This window comes from Pseudorasbora parva, chromosome 2 (assembly GCF_024679245.1).
Source record: "Pseudorasbora parva isolate DD20220531a chromosome 2, ASM2467924v1, whole genome shotgun sequence".
NCBI classification, from domain to species: Eukaryota; Metazoa; Chordata; class Actinopteri; order Cypriniformes; family Gobionidae; genus Pseudorasbora; species Pseudorasbora parva.
In genome coordinates this window covers 59,891,968-59,908,540 of record NC_090173.1, presented here as the reverse complement: position 1 = coordinate 59,908,540, position 16,573 = coordinate 59,891,968, and the positions used below count along the sequence as shown (strand labels likewise).

The following is a 16,573-nucleotide window of genomic DNA, read 5'->3' as shown; positions in this document are numbered from 1 at the left end:
TAGTGCTTTCACATATGCTGCCTTTGCAGTCTGCAACTGATCCGCTGTTGCATACCACAAACAGCATTTATTTATTATTTTTTATTTAAAATCCAAAAGTTGTTACTGAACATGGCTCGTCAGAATTGCAATTCTCTTTGTTTACTCTTTCATAGAAGTCAGGTTAACGTACTACATTTAAACAACATTTTATTCAATTAATTAATTCATAGGCCTATTTATATAGCCTAGTACTTTAGATTTAGCTCACACAAGTGGCAAAACATTTAAACATAGGTTATAGCCTAAATCACAAACATTTTAAATTAGAAACTTACAAAAGGCTATTCAAAAACAGCCGACTCTAGTCTTTTCTTTCGTTTTTAAACCCTTTTAAAAGAAATCCAGGTCATAAAGAACTTTTTATTTTTTCCTCCAAGAAAGGACGAGTGCTCTCCATTATGGCACTTTTTTTTACCTAAATGCCACGTAAGGTGTCGTTTTGTTGCATAACTTGAGAAAAGAGCCATGTGTTGACTTTGAAACAAGAGTATATTTTAAATTATATGCATCTGTGGTGAAATTACTAGATTTTCGCGTCAGTACATGTTTATTTTAATGTGAACAATGTTCTGTAGCTTTAATGCAGCACAGCAAAAAATAGACTCGGTACGAAAACGATCCGTGCACTGCTGCAGACGCAACGTTCCTGGAACGGACTGACGGACCGCATCCGCGTGCAGTGTGAAAGCTGTAATCCATTAACATGGGTACGGAAAAAAAATACGCACCGCACACGCACTCCAGATGGAGTATGTGTGAAACGGGCGATACTCCGTCTGGAGTGCGTGTGCGGTGCGTATTTTTTTCATTACGGCTGCGACGCGGCTACCGGAGCTGATCGCGCCCATTCCAGTCAATGCTTGTGTTTACACCGGCCGCGGCGCGGCGCGCTTCAGAAGATTCCCAGAAGCGGCTCTCTGCGCCGCTTCGCTAAATATAGGTGCCTAGCCTATTTTTGACAGACGCGCGTCCAAGTTGAACCGGAAATACAAAATAAAAGTCAAAAATCCCTGTCAATTTCAAAATAAACACCCTGTGCAGACTCCCAAACATATTGCATGCATATTGGCAATATATCCTTGGTAGGAGACAAGAAATGGACGACGAGAGATTAATTCTGGAAGTTGAAAAACACACAGTGTTATATGACACCACAAATCCTTTTTACAAGGACAACTCCTAAAAGGACAAGGCATGGAGTTTGATTGCACAAGTTTTAGGAGTGGAAGGTGAATACAATAACCTCCTAATTATCTTCCTACTACATGATTTTGAAAAGTAGCCTATGTAACCATTATTTATATATCTGGTTATTTATATAACCAGTAGTTATGCATCTTGAAAACCAATTAAAATGTCAAGTAACTTTGCATTACACAGGACACTATGAGATATTAGTACAAGTACATAGAAGTAAATAGACCTATGTAGGCTATGAGGTTTTTTAAGGTAGGCCTAGTTTAATGTAAAAACAAATCTGATTTTAACATTTTGTTATTTACCTATATGTTTTAAAATTATGTTACTATAGAAGAACTTCACTAATGGTATTACAGGAGCCTATACGTAGCCTACTGCCCTGTGTAAATACTGTTCAGATACAGTACTGTTGGGAAGGTGCTTGGACTTGCACTCTCGAGCTTTTCAAATGCTAATGTAAATTTGCTTGGAGTGACATTACCTCTTTTCAATGGAATTGATAGTTTAACACACCAAAGTTCTCAAACAAAAACTTTATTTTTTTATTTCTTGGCCAAAACAGCTTTTTACCAATACAGCATACTTGTCTTTTGGGATCATAATCACTTTTCAGCTTTTTACAATCCTAGCATGATACTTCAATAAGCTTTGAAGTCATGCTTTTTTTTTATCACACCATCCTTTTCTGCCATGACACACTGCCTTCAGGAGAGGTAAAGTAGGTGCAGAAGACCTCCCTCACATTACAGGCCTCTGTTGACGCCCTGTTTCCTACCATGTTTCTTACTGGTGCCATGTGTCTCCCCAGCTGCTCTGCCTCATCCAGCAATCTGTGGTTTTCGCTGGGGACAAGCAGGAAATTGTGAAGGATGCATGCAGCCATCACAAGTGTGTCAACAGTTTTTGTTTGCAGGTTGATTCTGTTAAGAAATATTCTCCACCTGGAGGACAGAATGCCAAAGGCATTTTCAACCACCATCCTTGCTCTTGAAAGTCTGTAGTTGAAAATCCTCTTTTTGTAACTGAGGTTTGCTCCGGGGTATGGTCTCATCAAGAATGGTTTGAGTTGGAAAGCTGCGTCACCAACCATGACGAATGGCACATCACCCAGGTGGGCAGCACCAGGTAGAGAGGTACTGGGTGGCACATGCAATGTGTTGGTATCCATTCCCCTCCCCAAATCTGAACTGGCGTACACACCACCATCGCAGGTTCTTCCGAAGTCCCCCACTTGAATGAATCGGAACCTGTAGTCAGCATCCACAAGCGCCAAAAGCACTATGGAGAAGGTCTTCTTGTAATTGAAGAACTGACTTCCAGACAGTGGTGGTGCTTGTATTATATGTTTGCAGTCTATTGCTCCCAAACTATTTGGGAAATTCCATTTTTCACAGAATCCTTGGGCCACCTCTTTCCAAGTGTCTTGTGTTGGCCTGGGTAGGAACCTCTCCATCATCACCTTTTCAATGGCTGCACACACCATATGGACAGAGTTCATGACAGTTGCGTGCCCTAGGCGATAGCTGAATGCTAAGCTGACCATTGAATCTCCAGAAGCCAAGTACCTGTGAGGGAAGAAACAAAGGAAAAGTATTGTATTCATCTGTGTGTCTTCTTTGTTTCAGTCGACATGTGCAGGGCGAGATGGAAGACATTAAGAGATGCTTTTGTGAAAAACAGAAAAAATAAGAATCTGCCTAGTGGATCAGCAGGTGGAAGTCAAAAGGACTGGAAATATTCAGAGATAATATCCTTCCTTTTGCCCCACTTACAGCCAAGAAGGTCTGTATAAATTTCAAACATGTAATTTACATTAAAATTTAACAATGATAAAATCTTGTTGACTAAAGCAACAGTGTAATTTTTCAATTATTATTAAAAAGGTGGTAAGAAAGTATACCTTAAATTTATAATGTTCCTATGGAATTTTTTTGCATGGCATAAAGACATTGCAGTAACTAACTTGATGGGTAAAGTTAGTAGACAAACTTTAAGTTGGCTTGAAAAAGCCTAGCCAGAAAGTTTTAAAAAGTTTTAAAAGCTTTAAGTTTTACATAGATAGATACATAGATACATAGATAGATAGATAGATAGATAAGTACGTTTTTGCTGTTGCTTTTTATACAGTTCGAAAAGCAACTTGACCTCGCAAACAGTCTATGGGGAACACAGTGTAAGATCTGCTTCCCCACTGTCATCATTGGGTACAGATGAACGATCCAGTACCCCTGGTATTACCATACAGAGGTCCATATCTGCATCTCTGGCCCAATCACTTGCTGCACCAACAACCTCACAGGAGAGGCAAAGGCCCTCTAGGTCCCGTAGCCCTAGAAAGTGGGCATCCTCACCAGTAGTGGTACGTAATTCACAAGAAAAAAGGAGCCACAGAACACAGACATTGGGGAGAGGCTGATGTCTTTACTTCCAAGAGCCTATTCCAAAACCACACATGCCAGATGCTGAACTAGATGAAGCGTATCACTTTGCACTAAGCCTTGTGCCAATGTTGCACAGATTGGATAAGGACAGGAGGCAACAAGCCAAAATAGAGATCTTGACTACACTACACAACCTAGAAAAGGCCCAACACCACCAAACTGTCCCCCCACAACATGCAGCTGGTTGGCATCCCCCTACTCAGAATATTAGAGGGCACTCCACTCACATCTCCAGGCCATCAGGATTTCAGAATATTCCCTTCCCTCCACAGGGTACACAATGGGAAGACGAGAGCAATGAGGGGTCTTACTACAGAGACATGTAGCCAGTACAGGGAAAAACTATCTTAATTGTTCGTTAAAAAAAAAAAAAAACATGCTTATTGTTACTTTTCCTGTTTAAAAAAGTTGAATGTTTATTAATAATAAAAATATACTTGTCTGAGAATTTGGTATATAAAAAAACTTTCTTGAGTTTGTGGTCAGCAATTTGTTGTCTATGACATTATGACCTTACCTCAATCCAACAGCCAGTCTCTGCTTGGGTTCTATGGCAGCTCTGTAATTGGTTGATTGTCTGGTCAGTTCAGGGCCAATGATGGACAGAAGTTCATCCATCTGCTCTGCACTCATCCTAAAGTACAAATGATGGCATTGGCTGTCCAGCCTCAGTTCAGCCACAAGATGATAAAAATCACATTGTTGTCTCCTTCGCTGGTTGAGAGGATGCACCCAACACCGTTTCCTTCTCCTTCTTCCCCTCTGTATTCTTTCAAGTAGGAAAACAAATATCAGTGTCCTCCTCCTGCTCACAGGCATTGTATGTGAAATATAGATGTGAGATAATTGAGGATGCATTTTAAAGGACGAAAACACAGCAACAAATATTTTATCCTTGTCATTCCTTACTACCCTAGTAAAAAACCCATTTCTTTATTGCAAAATGCACATTTCTTAATATTACATCTTAAACCAAATCAATATTTTAATTAATTAATTTCAAAAATATATTTAATTTAATATCTCTATTAATAAGGATTGTGCAGTATATCTTTAAATGCAAAATATTTTAAATGTACCTAAAGTATACTTGCAATACACACACACACACACACACACACACACACACACACACACACACACACACACACACACAAATATTTCCAATAGGCCTACATCAAATTAGTATTTTTTTTTACAGCGGATCAGTTGCAGACTGCAAACGCATCATATGTGAAAGCACTACAGGGCAGGCGGACCCTGCAACGCATACAGGGGGGTCGCCAGGGGGGTCGCCCTTTCCCCCTCTGGCGTTGCTCCCAGGAGTGCTGGAGAGAGTCCGCCGGGACGGGGCCCGGCTGCTATTGGTAGCCTCGTTCTGGCCGGGCCGAGTGTGGCTATCGGACATCTTGTCTCTCCCCGTTTTTGACGGGAATTTCTCCCCTGGGAAATTCCCGTCAGGAGGGACCTTCTCTCCCAAGCGAGGGGGTCAGTACTGCACTTGTTGCACAGTACTCGGTTGTGTCTTGTCGTGAATGTCAGTTGGTAAACCCACCGGCCCAACCAAAAGCACCATTGTGTCCCCTTCGAAAGAATTGGTATGGACCTTTAGAGTGGTCAGCCCGCGGACATCGCTTTGCATTAGTCCTGGTGGATTATGCAACGCGATATCCCGATGCAGTGCCACTGCGTAACATTTTGGCGAAAAGTGTTCCCGAGGGGAATCCCGAAAGAGATTCTCACCGATAAATGGCTAGAACCTCTCTTGTTTGCTGTCCGCGAAGTCCCCCAAGCCTCCACGGGGTTTTCCCCCTTCGAGCTTCTCTATGGCCGCCAGCCCCGAGGGGTTTTGGATGTCGTTAGGGAAGCTTGGGAGGAAGGACCATCCGCGAGTAAAAATGAAATTCAGTTTGTGTTGGACCTGAGAACAAAACTCCACACATTGGGGCGGCTTTCAATGGAAAAATTTGTTACAGGCCAAGACAAACAAAGACAGTTGTACAACAAAGGCGCTAGATTAAGACAGTTTTCACCGGGAGAGAAAGTACTTCTATTACTCCCCTCCTCGAGTTCAAAATTACTCGCCAAGTGGCAAGGACCGTTTGAGGTCACACGAAGAGTAGGGGATCTGAACTATGAGGTAATTCGGTCAGACAGGGACGGGGCATGTCAGATATATCACCTCAATTTATTAAAAAAAATGGGTTGAGGCAGAGGCTGTGATGCTGGTGATGGTAGGGAGTGGAGAGGATGATCTCGGACCAGAGGCGGTTCAAAAGACACAATCTCACGCTCTGGTCCCGGGGGGAGATCACCTCTCACCCTCCCAGCTCATAGACCTCAAACAATTACGGGCGGATTTCGCCAACGTGTTCTCGCCCCTGCCGGGTCGGACAGACCTCATCCAACACCACGTTGAGACCGAGCCGGGCGTGTTTGTACGCAGCCGACCATATAGATTGCCTGAACACAAGAAAAAAGTGGTTCAGGCCGAATTAGATGCAATGCTAGAGATGGGGGTTATAGAAGAATCCAACAGCGACTAGGCGAGCCCGATCGTTTTGGTTCCAAAACCTGACGGCTCAGTCCGGTTCTGCGTGGATTACAGGAAAGTCAACGCGGTGTCGAAATTTGATGCTTATCCCATGCCACGGATTGATGAATTGCTTGATCGGCTGGGTACTGCTCGTTTTTATTCGACACTGGACTTGACAAAGGGTTACTGGGAGATCCCCTTGTCTCCAGTAACCAAAGAAAAAAATGCTTTTACCACGCCATTTGGATTGAACCAATTCGTTACGCTTCCTTTCAGGCTGTTCGGGGCACCCGCAACTTTTTAGCGTCTGATGGACCGAATTCGTCGGTCATATGCAGCATTTGCGAGCAGTCCTCAGGTCGCTGAGAAGGGCGGGGCTCACGGCCAACCCGAAGAAGTGTGCAATTGGGCGGGTGGAAGTAAGATATCTGGGCTTCCACTTGGGTCATGGGCAGGTGCGTCCCCAAATTAATAAGACCGCAGCGGTTGCAGCCTGCCCAAGACCAAAAAGGAGGTTAGACAGTTCCTTGGGCTGACGGGATATTATAGGAGGTTTGTACCTAATTATTCGGACCTCGCCAGCCCGCTGACTGATCTAACTAAAAAGGAAGAATCAGATACAGTTCAGTGGACGGAGCAGTGCCAGCAGGCTCTCACCCAGTTAAAGGTGGCTCTGTGTGGTGGGGCGCTCCTACAAGCTCTTAACTTTTCTCTCCCTTTTTCTCTGCAGACTGACGCCTCGGACAGGGGATGAAGGATACCAACGCGCGGATCACCCGTTGGTATCTAGCTTTACAGCCTTTTAAGTTCAAGGTGATCCACAGACCGGGTGTTCAGATGGCTGCGGCTGACTTCCTCTCCCGTAGGGGGGGGAGAGGCTGCAGGCCGGATGTGTCCCCGGCCTGAGTCGGGCGGTGGGGGTATGTGGCGAAGGGGGCGTGGTTCTGCGAGGTCTGCAGCGGGAGAGAGAGCACAGAGAGGAGCGGCAGGTAAGTAGGTCAAGCACAGATGACGAACACCTGTTTCCGATTGCAGTGATTGGCATGGAGAGAGCGCATTTAAGCCGTGGCCGGGAGAGAGAGCAGGACTGGGACTTCGCGGGTGCTTACTACACAGACTGAGTGATATACAGAGACTGAAAGATACCGAGACTGAGTTTATACAACGGTGCGATCCATATCGTAGAGACCCTGAGACAGTGGCGTAGCACCACATTTTGGGCCCTGGGTACAAACCATCTTGCTGGGCCCCCGTACCATGTATGTGTATGTATAGAAAACGGACTTCCCTGCCTCGGGCCCTGGTTAGTCAGTACCCTTTATCCCCCCAGTCCCACGCCCCTGACCTGAGATACCACACTGAGAGTGTGTTTTTGTTTATTTTTGAAAAGCTGAATAAAGAAAGCGAGTCCCAGTCAAAGCCGACCCCTGTCTTCTTCCTTCCTTAACAACGAACTTTACTACACTGCGTTACCCTCAGTTTCAGGTTTTATTTGGCAGAAGCACTTTTCTCTTAGCAGTGTGAACAAGTGTCACAGCAGCCGCTGAGCAAACGCATAGAGTAACGTGCGTTCAAATTTCATTTTAAAAGCACTAAAATGTATCTAATATGATAAACAGAGCTGTATTACCTTCCAATCATGACCGGAAAAGCGGAAATAGTGCACGTGCTTGGTGACTGTGTCCCGTCCTGTCCCAATAAAAATGCCGGTGTTCGCGAGGCGGGTGTTTGTGTAAAAATCGCTCCAGCGGCCGTAATTAGCTCCACAACACTCTGTCCTGCCCTGCTTCACACTACAGTAACGTTAATAACCGTATCCATCAACATGATTTCTGCCCGAGTCCTATTTTCCACCAGCTGTGAGGTGAAGTCCACATGTCCTCAAACTTGGCATCATCAAACTACATCTTTGATTTGAATTGGCGACCCCTAGTGGACAAAAAGTTGCATAGTGCACCTTTAAGAACAGATACTCTGCTTGTCATGACTTCCTCAACAAATGGACAGTTCTTGATCTGCGGTTCAAAGTCCTTCCTCATGTGAATGATGCCTGTCGTGACAGAATCTACAACAACCTCATCAAAGAGATTGCAACCATGGAATAACAGGTATTTTAACAGTGTCCATTTGTGTGTAAAAATGTCTTCATGATATAATTCTTCATGGTATAATTTGAAATACTTGCTGCTTTGAAACAATCTGCATTGTTAAAAAAGCTTATATAAATATATAAATAAAGATGACAGAGCCAGTAGTAGTTAATTAAAGTTTTGTCATTTTATTTTGCAGAGTGAGGAGGCCACAGCAGTTAGTTCATCCCCAGTGACAGGACACCTAGAGGCTTCATCTCTCCTCCTGTGAAGAAGTCAGCCATAGCTGAACAGTTTGGTGAACTCTTCAAGACTCAGGTGGGAAACAAGCCTACTTTGCAGCCGGTTGAAACAAGAGGTTAGCTTATACAAGGCTGTGGACTACATTTCACTGGATTTAAGCCCACTTGAATGGTGGAGGACCAATGAGCCAATATATCCTCATATTGCCAAGTTAGCAAAGTGCTACCTTGCTGTACCTGCTACCTCAGTCCCTAGCGAGAGGGTATTTTCTACAGCTGGAGACATTGTAAATGCCAGCAGATCTGCCCTTTCTCTAGACAATGTGGAAAAGTTAATTTTTTGTTGATTGAATGAGGTTGAATGAATCTGAGCAGGCCTTCAGCCTGGAGCTTTAGACTGGAAAAGTTCTTAAAAATCTAAGCAGGTCTAAAAACTGAAACTGTTGATGCTGCACTTTACACTTTGGAAAAGTTATATATATACATTTTAAATATAAGCAGGCCTACAAGCTGGGATTGGTAATGCTGCACTGACTGTAATCATAGTTATTTATTTATATTTTTCATTATATTTTATGTGATATTGGTTTGAGACAGAGTATTTCATTTAGTGGATAACTTTGCAGCAGTATTTTATTTCTTATTCTTTTTTTAAATTTGATATATATTTTATTATATTTTATTAAAAAGTGTTTAAAAACTATAAACAAATTGTTAAAAAAAAGTTTATAGTAATTGTGGCAAGCAGCGAGGCGAGGGACCATGAGAGCGGTGACGAGTGCTAATGAGTGCCAGCTGCACGCCACAACGGTCTCCTCTCGCGGCCGAGTGACGGGAGCATAAAAGGAGAGGACCAGGCCAGAAATTTATGTTATGTTTTGTTTACATTTTTTTATTAAATAAATATAAACAAAACAAAAGTAACGCCGGCAGCCCGACTGCCTGCACACACACAACAAAATGTAAAAAGAACATAACATAAATTCCAGGCCTGGTCCTCTCATCTTCCACTGTCGTCGCTCCTCCTTTTATGCTCCCGTCACTCGGCCGCGAGAGGAGACTGGTGTGGCGCGCAGTTGGCACTCATTAGCACTCATCACCAGCCCGCTCTCACGGTCCCTCGCCTCGCTGCTTACCACAGTAATAAACAACCTGCAGTTTAATGTTTGCATTTCATTCCCTTACTGTACCGAAAATGAACCAAACCGCGACTTTAAAACCGAAGTACATACCGAACCGTGATTTTTGCGTTCATGTAGCGTTACACCCCTACTACAGCGTGAACTATCATGTGACTGTCAAGGTTTCTTTTATGTTTGAAACTCTTTCCACACTGTTGGCAGGTGTAAGGTTTCTCTCCAGTGTGAACTCTAATATGCCTGTCGAGGCTTATTTTATGTCCGAAACACTTTCCACACTGTTGGCATATGTAAGGTTTCTCTCCAGTGTGAACTCTCATGTGAACTTTAAGGTTTCGTTTATCAGTGAAACTCTTTCCACACTGTTGGCAGGTGTAAGGTTTCTCTCCAGTGTGAACTCTAATATGCCTGTCGAGGCTTATTTTATGTTTGAAACTCATTCCACACTGTTGGCAGGTGTAAGGTTTCTCTCCAGTGTGAACTCTCATGTGACTGTCAAGGCTTATTTTAAGTTTGAAACTCTTCCCACACTGTTGGCAGGTGTAAGGCTTCTCTCCAGAGTGAACTCTCATGTGACTGTCAAGGGTTCTTTTATGTTTGAAACACTTTCCACACTGTTGGCAGGTGTAAGGCTTCTCTCCAGAGTGAACTCTCATGTGACTCTCAAGGCTTATTTTATGCCTGAAACACTTTTCACACTGTTGGCATGTGTAAGGTTTCTCTCCAGTGTGAACTTTCATGTGACTGTCAAGGCTTATTTTATGCCTGAAACACTTTTCACACTGTTGGCATGTGTAAGGTTTCTCTCCAGTGTGAACTCTAATGTGCTTGTCGAGGCTTATTTTATGTCTGAAACACTTTTCACACTGTTGGCAGGTATAAGGTTTCTCTCCAGTGTGAACTCTCATGTGAATTTTAAGGGTTCCTTTATCAGTAAAACACTTTCCACACTGTTGACAGGTGTAAGGTTTCTCTCCAGAGTGAACTCTCATGTGACTGTCAAGGCTTATTTTATGTTTGAAACTCTTTCCACACTGTTGGCAGGTGTAAGGTTTCTTTCCAGTGTAAACTCTAATGTGCCTGTCAAGGCTTATTTTATATTTGAAACTCTTTCCACACTGTTGGCAGGTGTAAGGTTTCTCTCCAGTGTGAACTCTCATGTGCCTTTCAAGGGTTCCTTTTTCACTGAAACTCTTTCCACACTGTTGGCAGATGTAAGGCTTCTCTCCAGTGTGAACTCTCATGTGGACTTCAAGGTTTCCTTTATGTTTGAAACTATTTCCACACTGTTGGCAGGTGTAAGGCTTCTCTTCAGTGTGAACTCTCATGTGGACTATAAAGATTCTTTTTTCACTGAAACTCTTTCCACACTGTTGGCAGGTGTAAGGCTTCTCTCCAGTGTGAAGTCTCATGTGGACTTTAAGGATTCCTTTTCTACTGAAACTCATTCCACACTGTTGGCAGGTGTAAGGCTTCTCTCCAGTGTGAATTCTCATGTGGATTATAAGGCTTCCTTTTTCAGTGAAAGTCTTTCCACACTGTTGGCAGGTGAAATATCTTTTAGTTCCTCTCTTTTGAGCTCCTTTTTGTGAGGAAGTCTTTTTAGTCGATTTTTCTCCAGTCATGAAATCATGTTTATCATAAAGGTCTTTCTCTTCTTCCCTTTCATTAAGTTCATGACTTTCCTCTTTCAATGCCATGTGATCTAGGGCAAAAACATACATAAAACAATTTAGACATTTAAAGCATCGGTAGCAGGGTATAAGGTAGTATGTTATATAATCTATCCCATCCTAGGCTCAGGAATGGGCAGCTTTGGTCCTGGAGGGCCACTGCCTTGCAGAGTTAAGCACGTTCTCCCATCTGTTTTCCCACATAGCCCACTCTGAAATGGCAACTGTCCCGTATTAGCCCGGACGTCCTGTATAATGGGCCTGAATGTCCTGTACGTGACCTTCCTTGAACCATTTATTGACTGCTATGCTGATCTAACAATTCACTAAGGGATTGTATACTCAAGTTCATTATTTAAATGTAGATACACACAAAAAAAATAGAGCAATGACGTCGTGATGCTCATGCGTTGCGGAACATGTTTTCCCCAGGCATGTCTATGGGCAGTGAGATATAAACGCTTAGCAGTGACAGTGTTTAGTTTGTTCTGCCAATCAGGTGTGTGTGAGTAAAACACCTTTAAATGTGTCAGGAACATCTGTTTGTGTATGCAGAAACAGAAAAAAACAGAAAGCTTTTGTGACATCAAAATATCTCTTGATGAGTTTAAAGGTCCCATTCTTCATGTGTTTTAAAACTTTGATTATGTTTACAGTGTGCAATATAACATGAGTTCTTGTTTCGTGTGTAAAAAAACACAGTATTTTTCACACAATTTACATATCTGTATACCGCTGTTTCCACTGTCCTAAAAACGGCCTGATGATTTCCTTGTTCTATGAAGTCCCTCCTTCAGCAATACCTAACAAGTTCTGATTAGGCCAGTGCTTCCTGTGTTGTGATTGGACAGCAGCTTAGCGCACTTTGCTCGGAAAGGTCCCGCCTCTGACCATAACGGGTAGATACGCGCGCTCAATGTTTTTGCAAAAATGTCTATATTGCCTTATCAATTTGAGCCGGAATCAGACCCGGACAATAACGAAGAGGATCGATTACAACTTGCTCAGGAAAGACTTTTGCTGGATGTTTCAGAATGGTAAGCTGTCTATTCAGTAGTTTAAACTGATCATTACAAACACCAACAATCGATGGTGTCTGAATGAATTACTACACTTTTATATGCTAAGTTTTTCGGATTAGTTTCAATTACCATCTAACGTTAGTTAACAAAGCTAAACAGCGTTGCACTTCGTGTCATGAGTTACTGTCAGGATAACCTGGAAGAAAGGCAGAAGACCCAAGTGCAAGTGCAATAGAAGTTTATTTAACAGATACTCAGGAACCTCCAGCACTATGCGGCAAAGCCGAACTCAATCTCAATGAAGACACAATCACAGTCCGCCTGGATTCGCGCACCGGCGAAGATGATAGACTCGGGCAGGTAGGTTCGCTCGCCGGGGAAGACTGAACAGGCACAGGCAGGCTGGCAAAGCATGGACCACAGTGGACAGGAGAAGGCAGAGAACAATCCTCCTAGAGCGGATACAGAAACCTCAGGAACACCGACTAGGAAGCCGGAGAGCAGAGAGCAGAAGACCAGACAAGGCCAGCGCCTGCAATGAACTGACAAACAGGACACGCAAACACATACGTTAAATAGAGCGCTAATGACACACAGCTGACGCTGATAATGCTCAGCGCTCAACCTAACCACGCCTCACAACAAACACACGAGGGCGAGTCAATGAACCCATGAACCGTGACAGTACCCCCTCAGTGGACAGGAGAAGGCAGAGAACAATCCTCCTAGAGCGGATACAGAAACCTCAGGAACACCGACTAGGAAGCCGGAGAGCAGAGAGCAGAAGACCAGACAAGGCCAGCGCCTGCAATGAACTGACAAACTGGACAGGCAAACACACACGTTAAATAGAGCGCTAATGACACACAGCTGACGCTGATAATGCTCAGCGCTCAACCTAACCACGCCTCACAACAAACACACGAGGGCGAGTCAATGAACCCATGAACCGTGACAGTACCCCCTCCCCTACGGAAGCCTCCTGGCGTCCCCAGAGGAACCTACCTGTAGATTGTAATCATCTATCAGGGAGTGATCCAGAATGTCCCTGGCAGGAACCCAACTTCTCTCCTCCGAACCGTAACCCTCCCAATCCACCAAGTACTGGAATCCTCGTCCCCTCCGCCTAGCATCCAAAATACGACGAACCGAATAAGCTGGTTCCCCATCTATAAGACGCGGCGGTAGGGGTAACCGGGACCGGCGGATTAATATGAGAATGAATAACGGGTTTGATTTTGGCCACATGAAAAACGGGATGAATTCTCCTGTACGCCAGAGGGAATTTGAGGCGAACTGTCACTGGGCTAAGGATCTTAGTGACAGGAAACGGGCCAATAAATTTGGGTGCCAACTTATTACAGACGGATCGGAGCGGAATGTTCTTAGAAGAAAGCCACACTTTTTGACCGACGACGTATACGGGAGGTTTCAGCCGGTGGCGGTTGGCCTGAGCCTTGGTGCACGCTCACACCTGAAGAAGAGTCTCACGGGCTCTTCTCCATGTGTGACGTCACCTCTGGATGAAGGCGTGAGCGGAGGGAACCGCGACTTCAGATTCCAGACTGGGAAATAATGGTGGTTGGTAACCTATACTACACTCAAAAGGCGAAAGACCCGTGGAAGATACTGGTAACGAGTTATGCGCGTACTCAACCCATGAAAGTTGTTGGCTCCAGGAGGAAGGATTCTGAGTAACTCTACATCGTAACATTCTCTCAAGGTCCTGATTAGCTCTCTCGCTCTGACCGTTAGTCTGGCGATGAAACCCAGATGACAGACTTACAGTCGCTCCCAATAATCTACAAAACTCCTTCCAAAATTTAGAAGTAAACTGAGATCCCCTGTCGGAAACTACGTCAATCGGGAGGCCATGGATACGAAAGACGTGATCTACGACAGCAACTGCTGTCTTCTTGGCTGACGGTAATTTGGGCAAGGGAATAAAGTGTGCCATCTTCGAGAATCGGTCCACTACGGTTAAAACCACTGTATTGCCCTGAGATGGCGGGGGACCAGTGACGAAATCTAGCGAAATGTGGGACCAGGGTCTTGAAGGGACAGGCAGCGGTTGAAGCAGACCCTCAGGGGGGCAATTGGAAGTCTTACCACTAGCGCAAACCGAGCAAGCCAAGACAAAATCTCGGACGTCACGAGCCATATGGGGCCACCAGAATCGCTGCTTGACCAAAAAACTAGTACGAGAAACTCCCGGATGACAAGCCACATTGGAAGCATGACCCCACCGAATAACGTCTGACCGTAATCCCTCTGGTACAAATAATCGGCTCGGTGGACCTCCGGGCGGAGGCGTTACCCCATCTAAGGCCGTGCGGACCTTCGACTCGATCTCTCATGTGAGTGAAGAGATAACAAGGCCTTCTGGTAAAATGCACTCGGGAGTAGACGGGCGTTTGGAAAAATCAAAGATACGAGATAACGCATCGGGTTTGATGTTCTTAGAACCCGGACAGTAGGAAAGGGAAAAATCGAAACGACCGAAAAAAAGAGGCCACCGAGCCTGCCTGGAGTTCAAACGTTTGGCGGATCTGATGTATTCCAGATTCTTATGATCGGTCCAGACGATAAAAGGTACCCCCGACCCCTCTAACCAATGATGCCAATCTTCCAATGCTAGTTTTACAGCCAACAACTCTCTGTTAGCAATATCATAATTGCGTTCGGCCGTCGATAAGCGATGAGAAAAAAAACGTGCACGGGTGCATCTTATCGTCTGCGGCGGTGCGCTGGGAGAGCACTGCACATACCCCCACCTCTGATGCGTCAACCTCCACCACAAACTGACGTGAAGGATCGGGGGCTACAAGGATGGGAGTCGAAACAAAGCGGCTCTTCAGGTTAGAAAATGCAGTTTCGGCTGCATTAGACCACCTGAACGCAGTCTTGGTGGAGGTTAAGGCAGTCAGGGGCGCGGCCAGTTGGCTCAAATTGCGAATAAAACGCTGGTAAAAATTAGCAAATCCCAGAAATCTCTGCAGGGCTTTACGAGAATCTGGGATTGGCCAATCCACCACAGCCTTAATCTTGTCAGGATCCATGCGCACCCCCTCAGACGACACGATGTATCCCAGAAACGGAACTGACTGTGCGTGAAACGAGCACTTCTCCGCCTTAACAAAAAGTCCATTCTGAAGCAACCTCTGGAGCACTCGTCTGACGTGTTGAACATGTTCCTGGAGAGAAGAAGAAAATATCAATATATCGTCCAGGTAGACATATATGAACTGATCGACCATGTCTCTCAACACGTCATTGACGAGTGCTTGAAAAACGGCTGGGGAGTTGGACAGGCCGAACGGCATGACCAAATATTCAAAGTGTCCCCTGGGGGTGTTAAAAGCCGTTTTCCACTCATCACACCCTCTCGTATCCGTTGATTCTGGGAACCAATTGGCCAGCATTCCATATATTATTAGGGCAGTTATGTGCGGATGCCTCTTGGGGGAAGGATATGCAGTGGAGGGAGGCGGTCGCTCAGTTGGGAGAGGTGGATTCGGGTCCACGGGAAGCTGTTTCAGGGGAACCGAGTGGTCTGGAGATGGCTCCTCTCACAGATCGCGATGACTTTCCCCTGGAACAGTCCCAAGATGAATCGCTTAAACATGCATTTGAGCAGGTCCGTTTCATCGACGGCCACCTCCTCCAACCGGGACAACCGCTCACCTATCCGTATTTTGCAGTTTTGAAAGATAGGTTGTATTGGGTGACCCAAGATACCCAGACAAAAATGGATACAACCCAGTTGTTAATACCTAAAAGCGGTCGGGAAATGCAATTCCAGGCGGCTCATTGTAATCCGATGGCAGGGCATTTAGGACACAAAGCAACAATTAACCGTCTAATGGCCCGCTTCTTTTGGCCGGGCATTCACGAGAACGTGCGCAGGTGGTGCGCGTCTTGTCGGGAATGTCAGTTGGTGAATCCACCGGCCACCCCAAAAGCACCATTGTGCCCCCTTCCACTAGTGCAGGTCCCCTTCGAAAGAATTGGTATGGGCCTCATCGGGCTATTAGAGCGATCCGCACGAGGGCATCGCTTTGCATTGGTCCTAGTGGACTATGCAACGCGATACCCGGAAGCAGTGCCCCTCCGCACTATTTCGGGTGTGGCGGGCGCACTGTTTTCTTTAATCTCCCGGGTGGGAATCCCAAAAGAGATTCTCACCGA

The 16,573-nt window shown here is 45.0% G+C and overlaps 2 protein-coding genes across 2 annotated transcripts in view; both read right to left on the bottom strand.

Annotated features, from left to right (window-relative positions):
- Nucleotides 1-1,902: 1,902 nt before the first annotated feature.
- LOC137047543 (uncharacterized) lies at nucleotides 1,903-4,626 on the bottom strand. The gene is made up of 2 exons (XM_067425306.1): nucleotides 4,201-4,626; nucleotides 1,903-2,807 (listed from the first exon to the last, which is right to left on the bottom strand). Exons 1-2 carry the CDS (start codon nucleotides 4,539-4,541, stop codon nucleotides 1,913-1,915), a joined length of 1,236 nt encoding a protein of 411 aa, XP_067281407.1. The 5' UTR covers nucleotides 4,542-4,626; the 3' UTR covers nucleotides 1,903-1,912.
- A 5,028-nt stretch (nucleotides 4,627-9,654) lies between these two features.
- Nucleotides 9,655-16,573, bottom strand: part of LOC137089649 (zinc finger protein 850-like) — a 77,359-nt gene continuing 70,440 nt past the window's right edge. Inside the window, exon 14 of the mRNA XM_067453217.1 lies at nucleotides 9,655-11,395. Within this exon, the coding sequence (XP_067309318.1) occupies nucleotides 9,813-11,395 (1,583 nt within the window). The 3' untranslated portion in view covers nucleotides 9,655-9,812. The remainder of the gene's footprint in view (nucleotides 11,396-16,573) is intronic.

What these genes read in the sequence shown, in the direction of transcription:
- LOC137047543 (XM_067425306.1), bottom strand. Translation starts at nt 4,541, where the DNA reads ATGCATCCTCAATTATCTCACATCTATATTTCACATACAATGCCTGTG. An exon ending in AGACTGGCTGTTGGATTGAG is followed by an intron (nt 2,808 to 4,200) that starts GTAAGGTCATAA and finishes CTTCCCTCACAG; the next exon opens with GTACTTGGCTTCTGGAGATT.